The sequence below is a fragment of the Trachymyrmex septentrionalis genome, unplaced genomic scaffold, assembly GCF_001594115.1.
Source record: "Trachymyrmex septentrionalis isolate Tsep2-gDNA-1 unplaced genomic scaffold, Tsep1.0 scaffold131, whole genome shotgun sequence".
Lineage (NCBI taxonomy): Eukaryota > Metazoa > Arthropoda > Insecta > Hymenoptera > Formicidae > Trachymyrmex > Trachymyrmex septentrionalis.
The window spans coordinates 29174-37914 of record NW_017304450.1 but is presented as its reverse complement, the minus strand read 5'-3'; the positions used below and the strand labels follow the sequence as shown (position 1 = coordinate 37914).

General features: G+C 25.8%; 1 protein-coding gene across 1 annotated transcript in view; it reads left to right on the top strand.

The window, feature by feature from the left end:
- The window catches only part of LOC108756983, a 6477-nt gene extending 1167 nt beyond the window's left edge, over window positions 1-5310 (top strand). The window contains exons 4-8 of the mRNA XM_018501201.1: window positions 205-415; window positions 1753-1888; window positions 2660-2809; window positions 2884-3013; window positions 5145-5310. Coding sequence (XP_018356703.1) covers window positions 205-415; window positions 1753-1888; window positions 2660-2809; window positions 2884-3013; window positions 5145-5213 — 696 coding nt within the window. The 3' untranslated portion in view covers window positions 5214-5310. The remainder of the gene's footprint in view (window positions 1-204; window positions 416-1752; window positions 1889-2659; window positions 2810-2883; window positions 3014-5144) is intronic.
- The last annotated feature ends 3431 nt before the right edge of the window (window positions 5311-8741 follow it).

Below are 8741 nucleotides of genomic sequence, written 5' to 3'. Positions count from 1 at the left end.
ATATATATATATAATGTTACATCTACATGAAAAATGTACCATTGATTATAAAAAAATTGCATTAAGATTTCAATACCATGAATTAAAAGTTGAAATTAAATTAATGTCAATAACTATAAATAATTTATTACAAAAGAAGAAGAGCATATCTTCTTCGTCTTAAGTTTATATCCTCCTAATTATATTTATTTTTATTCTTTATAGATTCTTAATAAATGTGTCGACACTCTTCACACAAATCCTCCATGTAAACATTATATTTCAATGACATCGGCTTTATTTCTGTATCATATTTGTTATTTCTTAGAATATGTTTTACGCAGAATGTATCTTACGCCGGAACAAGAAAGGAATAAAGAACTAAATTATAGAAAACTTTGGCATTGTCAAAGAAAATCTGTTGAAGATGTTACTAGTAAAATATATAATTTTTAAAACTGTACAGTCAAAATTTTTCCGTTCCTCTATTTTAGACTCACCTGAATTGAGTAATATCTACTTAAATTCCCTATTAGAAAATTAAGAATGTATTACTTGGACTACAATCAGTTTGGACGTAAGACGCTTATCATCATTTTGTTTTTATCGTTTATTAGATATAAAACAAGGACAGAAACGCTGAAAACACTAAAACTGCACTGAAACTGAACGCAGCCTCACATCTGTTCAAACTCTCACGCATGATTATATTGTACTCTAAATGACAATATCACTTTGAATTAATACGATATACAGTGAGTGCAAAAGTATTCGTACAAGGAAATTTTTTATAAAAAGTCTTATTTGTAGAAAATAAATATTAATTAGCAATTTTATACAATGTATACATTCTGTTCTAACATTCAGGGTATCAATCGTAAAACTTTTTTCCTAGGAAAAAGTAAAAAGTGAAAAGTGAAAAATTTGTCCATCAACTTCAATGGTTAAATTTTCATTTTTCACTTTCCATCCTAGGAATAAAGTTTTATGATAGATACCCTGTTCTAATAAACAAACGAGCTTCGCATATATTTCTGATTTTAAAAGGCAAATTTCTCGACTGTACGAATACTTTTTAAGCATCCAAATAATACAATTTTTAATTTTTGCTTATTTTTCAGATGATACATTTTCTATAATTAATACACATTCTTTTTGATATATATAATTTTAAGAAACATATAATCTATTTTATTCTTTATGAATAAATTGTTAATTACCCATCAAGAAATGATCGTCAATTAAACGTCGAATTGATTAACATTAAGTTGGTGTTGAAATCATCGTATCGATATCTATTCGACATCAATTCAAGGACTCATTTTTCGTTGGATAATATTTACTTTTTAAAAATAAAGATTAAAAAAAAAATATTTTCTCTGTACGAATACTTTTTGTACTCACTGCATATTATTATTCTACATACGCGTACATAATCAAGTAGCAAATACAAAACAATGACGGAACAGCGTAAAAGAAAACATTAAATTTATATTAATATCTAATGAAAGTGTGCACTAATTTCTACGCCGACTTTCACTTACACTTCACTTCTATATATTTGATTTTATTCGGGAGTCCAAATTATTTGTTCATTTTAATTAAGTTTTCTAAAATTTATAATTTAGCTGGTTGTGTGAGAAAATAAAATAAAGTTAATGGTACAGATATTGAATCTCGACTGAATTTTCGACTGTACATCTATGATTAAAGTCGTAGGAAAAAGTTCAAAGAAATTAACTTTCGTCTTTTCTTTCCCTTTTGGGCATATAGAGTCTACTACAGATCTAGAAGAACAACGAATTAATCATAAAAAAATGCTCGCGGACACAATCAAACAATACGAGAAAAATATAGTTACTATCAATGAAATTGACAAAAGATGCAACGAATATATCACAAGTACAAAGTATTGATTCTTAAATTTTTTTATACCTTTATATCGCAACCAAAAGTATACTATACTTTTAGCTATATATATGCAAATAAATAATCCATTATTTTTATGAAATTCAATATTTATTGTCGAAACATAACATAACACATACATATACCACAAAAATAAAATTCTGGCCGTGGTCCGATTTATGCTAACAACGCTCATGAGCTTCGTTTAACATTTGACAAACAACAAGGATGAAATGATTTTTAAGCGTTGTGAGCGTGAATCGGACCGCAGTCTCTAATGGACTGCACTATCGGTGATGATGCAGTATCTAATGGAGCATTTATCGATAAAACTTTATACTAAATACGCCATAATAACGAACGTTACTAAACCCGATTAATGATGACGTGTAAATGTATTTATAATAACTTGCCTTAAAAGAAAGATAAAGGAAAGTATTAAAATTAAAATAGTAATAAGGATTACTTTCATGATTGAACTTAGGAACATGATTGTCCCCATACCGTACAGAATTTGCAGCAATATCGCTGTAAAATATCTGCAATATTGCTGCAACATTTAATGTTGCTGCAATGTTGCTGCAACTTTTGTGTAACTTTGTACTGTAGGGGTCGGTATATGTTTTGACAATAAATATTAAATTCCATAAAAAATAATGAATTATTTAATTGTACCTAATATATTATTATATTTATAAAGTATTATACATACGTGCTGTTTACGTAAGTAATATATATCATCTATCATACTTTGTGTGCTCTATTTTGGTAGCGTGAGATATGAAAAGAAACAAATTGTTATATGTAAAGCGTGGATATACGAACAAAGTAACATACAGTCAGCATTAAAAAACATTATCGATGATTTTGAATCCTTAAAAGATATCAATATGAAAAAAGAACAAACTATTTGTAAACGAAAGTACGTACGCATAGATTTAAATTATCATATTTTTTATTATATATTTATATAATTTATAATTATGTTGCGTATAGATTGATAACTGAATCGAAATTATTAACGATAATAACTAAGTACGATACAGAAATTGGCAATAGATGTAAAATGTTGGAACAACTTAGCGAAATATATAAATATCACAAGCTAGAGAAATACGACTTGGAGGTATAACTTTAATTGTTACATAATTCATAGGGTTAGATAAATTAATGTCTTATAAATACTAAATTAAGTTACAATAGATGGCTTATAAAATTAATTTAGTTGAGTTTAAAAGTTGAATGAACAAAAAATAACTCAATTGAATACATAATTAAAATTGAATTAACTCATGTTAAACAGTTAATTTTGAATAATACTACTTTTATTATATCAGAATATATATATCCGAATTTTTCTTAAAATTAGATTAATTTAAATAACAAAACAATTATAATATAGATAATCAGACAAATTTAATATTTTTATTTTTGTTATTATTATATATATGTGTAACTTATAAATAATATTATTTGTAAGTTATATAATAATAACAAAGATATATATTTTTTGTACAATAAAAAACTGATTTTTAGTATTTTTGCATATTTATATTATAAAAAGAAAATAAAAATAAATTTTTAAAAATTACAAAATATAAATAATAGGAAGCATACAGCCACAGCACTAGATGTTTTTAGCGAAAGTCATATATTTAAAATTATATTATGATAAAGTAGACGTTTCGGTCAAGATTTGATCATCATCGGTAAATTAAAATATAAAGATGTTACATAAATTAAAGAATATTGACAATAAACGCTAGTCAAGAATTGATGGTGAAACAATTTTACATCCGCTTATGAAACTAGTTAACAGAGTTGTAAGTCTAGAATTGAAGATGAATTTTGCAATCGCTTATGAAACATATTTCTATTGCGTTATGAATTCCTTATTACTAGAAGCTATATGAGATTTCGTGTGAGAAATATGGAATTTCCAGATTTACATCAATATTCTTGCGATTTTTGATGACCGAATTTGAAATAGCCTGCTTATAGCCTAAAATAAATCAACTTATCATCATTTGTTAATCTCAAATTGACATATGTCATGTAACCCAGATAGAACTCGGAGTCATAATTAATAGTCATAATTATATCATAGAACGTCATCATGACGTCATTTGATACTTAAAAATTGATTATATAAGTGACAAATGAGGTCATGATGATGTCCTTATGACTTCTGTGTTCTACTTGGGAATGGACATATATCATATCTCGTTAATAAAAAAGTTTAAAAAATATTTAAAGAGTCGTGTTCGAAAAGTTCAAAGAGTTCGTGTTCATACATACATGATTGGTGCCTAGATCTATTTTGGATTGCATTATAGGTCAGGTCCCATATAGGTCTCTCGATGTAAACATATAGCCAATGACCTCTTCGAGCTTCAAATAAAAAACAAGAGATATTTCAATTATTCATTTCTATATATTAGTTATTTATAGTAAAAAATAATAAATATCTCTTGAATGAAGCGTTTGCAAACATATACATCCAGAGGCAAATTTTTGTTTGTTTGAAATCCTGAATTCGTATTTTAAGTTTGGCGGTTTAACCCGGAAACATCCTGTATATTGTAGCAAAAATAAGACGTTATTTTTTTTAAACTTCTTGTTAATAACTTTTTAACGGATAACGAGCGACGGCTAAAACTTGTTGGAGGTTACTCAGGGTCATTACCTTGACAAGGTTAAGGTCATCGGAGAGGCTCCCCTAAAGTGAACATTTACTCTAGTTTTGAAAATTTTGATATGGCAACCTATCACTTGTCAGATGCAGAGCGGTGCAGAGTTAGCTCTAGCAGTTAGATGGACATCATAGTGCATTATGATGACATCGTGCAAATATTTTGTTATCTGAATATCTGCATGGGTGTGTTTAAGATTTTATAGAAAATATAATATTGGTATTTAAAGATAACAAAAATAATTTAATGTAAAAAGAAAAAAGTTAATAAATTTTAAAGTTTAAAAGTATAATCAAATTAAGTTAAATTAATTTTAACTTAATTTAAAATTAAACACTTACTTATTTAAACACTTTATAAGCCATTTATTTTAACTTACATTTAAAATTAACTAAATTAAGTTAAAAGTTCTTAACTTTTTAACTTTTTATTTAACTTTAAATTTATTATTAACTATACTTACTATCCAACCTTGACGATTCATGCTTTTCGATCACACGTATACGCACGTACACATATAACATACAGAAAAAAAAGTTTTATGACAATTTAATTCCATTGCAGAAAGAAATGAAACAACAAGAAAAAGGATATCTTGTTTTTATTAAACAAAAAGAGAAAATTGGAGAGTAATATATTTTTATAAATCTTTTAAGCTACATTTTAACAAGCATGATCTGCAAAGAGAATTCAACGTTGATGATCGCGCAAGATTTTTCGAAATAGAAAAAAAAAGAAAGTATCTCATATATATATATATTTTACATTGCATCAAAATTCATATTATATACAAAGTTCAATTCAATGATTCATCTCCGAGTTATCGAATAAATCATTAATTTTGTTCTTATTTTAATGAATTTATCTTTAAAGATTTACTAAACACGAGAAGGAAAAAGAAAACTCAAAATTATTATATATTATTTTATTTATTGATTCAATCTAATTTATTTACATTTCCTGTACAATGTTGACTTTACAATCTAATTCTTTGCTTCTTTCATTTTAGGTACAACATTTTCAGTTATAATTAAATTTTTGTATGTATTATGTGTGTATATATATATATACATATATATATATATATGTATATATATATACATATAAATACACACAAACATATACATATACATGTATTCAATTATGCGACATATGCCTTGAACATTATTAAATACAAGCATGCTGTGTAAAAGATAATTAAACGAGTATATGAACATCCAAGGACACTTCGATTCTTTCCCTCGGAAATTTTTACAAACTGAGAAATGACACTTTTCTACATTAACGCTCATAGTCTGTGCTCCATTAATGCTCCATTAATGACATCGATTAATCTTACGTCCGCTTATAACTAAATTTAACGTTAAGACGAAATAATCTGAATTTTTTGGAAGTTTTAAAAAAGTAACCGAGGGAAAGAATCGAAGTCGCCTTGGGTGTACAGATATTTTACATTTTATTCGAAATTTCTTTTACAATATCTGTATAGAATACTTATTTTACTCATTGTCAGAACATTTTATATTTGTGAAAGTGGTTACAAAGATGCGCATTAGCGATAAATAAATCAATCATCAAAAAATAAATAAATATAGATATATGTCTAATGACAGTGAGAAATAAAAGTTTGATTAAAAAATTAAAAAACACTATTTTATAAATTAAATGTAGTTTAATAAATAAAGTTGTGTAATATAAATTATTGTGATGTATTATTTGGTGTAAATTTGCTGATGCAAATACTACACTGAGAGAAAAAAAAATAGTTGTGGCAATTATTTTTATGGTAATATTAGTATCAATTATAATATCTGTAACTATTTTTACAGAGTGATAACTACTAAGTACTAATCTAATATTCAACACTGTCAAAATATAATTACGACAACAATATTTGTATGCCATTATAATTGATAGTGAAATAGCATCTCAACAATATTAAATATTTATTTAGACCTCTCATAATTAAAAAGTAAAACATAATAAAATAATTATATTTTTCAATTTTAGTAAACACTTTTTTTTTTAATAAAACACACTATATCATAACTATATAATTAATTATTGTTGAGGTAACTTTAAAAATACAAAACCTTTTCAATAAAGTTGTTCAGCCATGGCGTTGTCATCAGAGGGATGCAGCGGAGTTCAATTTCTCCTAAGAAGAAAAACACTCAGCATACAATAAAAGGCGCAACATTGCAGGATTCGAATTTCAAAAACAAAAATAAATAAGAGAAGCATCTCCATAGTACAGTGTTTATTTCTGTACTCCTGTACCAAAATTCAGCACCTTTGAAATTCCTAGAAGTTATCTATATTATACATACAAAAATTTGTAACTCATTATAAAATTTTAATGAGAAAATATAGTAAGATATTAATCATTCGTAGTTGGTTAATATTGCTACATTTCCTTACGATAATATTTTACTACATTTTCTTAATTCATATAACTTATTCATTGTTCTTGTTAGAACTGCATATATTTATATTATTACAACTATATGTATTATATATTGAGACGCTATTTAACTATAAATTTATAATTATTGGTATGACTTTTTTCTCTGAGTGTACTATCTTTGGCGTGTGAGAAAATTTTCATATTTTATAATATTAAGATTTTGTCATATTTTAAATTTATATGAAGATTTTTGAAAAAATATTTTGAACTTTTCAATTTTATAAATTTTTTATAGAATAAAAAATTTTAGAAATTGTATAGAATATTTCAAATTCACACACATCAACAATTCTAGAAAAGATAAACTTTGTCAGCATTTCTAAAAATTTTGATTTATATATATACAAAATTAAAAAACTTTTCTAAAAAATTATAAAAAATGAATGTAAGAAATTTTAATTACCAGAAATTGCTTGAATTAAAGTAATAAAAAGGAATTTAAAACTCCTAGTTCTTCACCACAGTTCTCTCTCTCTCTCTCTCTCTCTCTCTCTCTCTCTCTCTCTGCCTCTCCCTCTTTCTCTCTCCTGCCCTCTCTCTCTCTCTGTGTCTGTATGTGTGTGTGTGTGTTTGTGTGCGTGTGTCAAAATATGAATTCTTTCTTACTATACATGATGAAAATAAGTTCACTTTTTTGTATATTTCATTCGTATTCGATAGTATAAATACATTATAAAGTATACAGTAGGATATATTTTATACTTTTTTGGTTTATGGAATTTATCAATATTTAATATATAGTTTTTTAAATCTTTATCAACATAAATTGTTTTCATTGAGAACACATAGAATACATACAAAACATAGAATAGATAAACTATTAAATTCTATATTTGTTTATTAATATCATTACATTGTGTCATTCAATTATATTGATAGTAGTACTACAATACTATATGTATGTACTACAAGAAAAGAATTTATTTTATTTCTTGCTTTCATCATCATCATCATCATCATAATCATCATCATCATCATCATTCAATCCAACAATTGTATAACAATTGTATAACACTTACATAATAAAACATTTATTTTTGAAGTAGGTTTTGAAAAAATCTTTCTCAGATATCTACCCGCATATCTTATAAAAAATTCAGGCAACTTTTATATATTAGGTTTAGTCGATTTATTTTACATTTTTTAGATAATAATAAATTGTATAATACTATCCATTACAATTTTATGTATATGCCTGTGTTGTGTTTTTTCACATTTTTGAAATTAATTCTCTCTTGGAAATTATACTTTTACGGTTGACAATATTTACTATTTACACGATCACACATGCAGATAAATATTTATAATTAAAGAAATCTTATCGTAAACAAACACACATGTAGTACTATATAATAAATGCGTGCACTCATATGTGTGACGTGAAAATTCAGATTAGACGACACATACACGAGATTATATATTTTACAAGTTATGTCTAAACTTCGTGCTTTGTATTTTTTAAAAGATTATAGAATATACCACACCAAGACGCGTTCTAATATAATTTTTTCATATCTATCGGATATAATCTCAAGTCTCAATATTATACAGGATATTTGGGAAATAATGATAAATCTTTTGCATAGGGGTAGAATGGACTAAATTGAGAAGAAAAGTCTACTACCATTTTGCAATTTTCGCAATAGTTAACAAAATACTAATTGCTAAAAATTGCTGAAAATTGGTCTTCAATA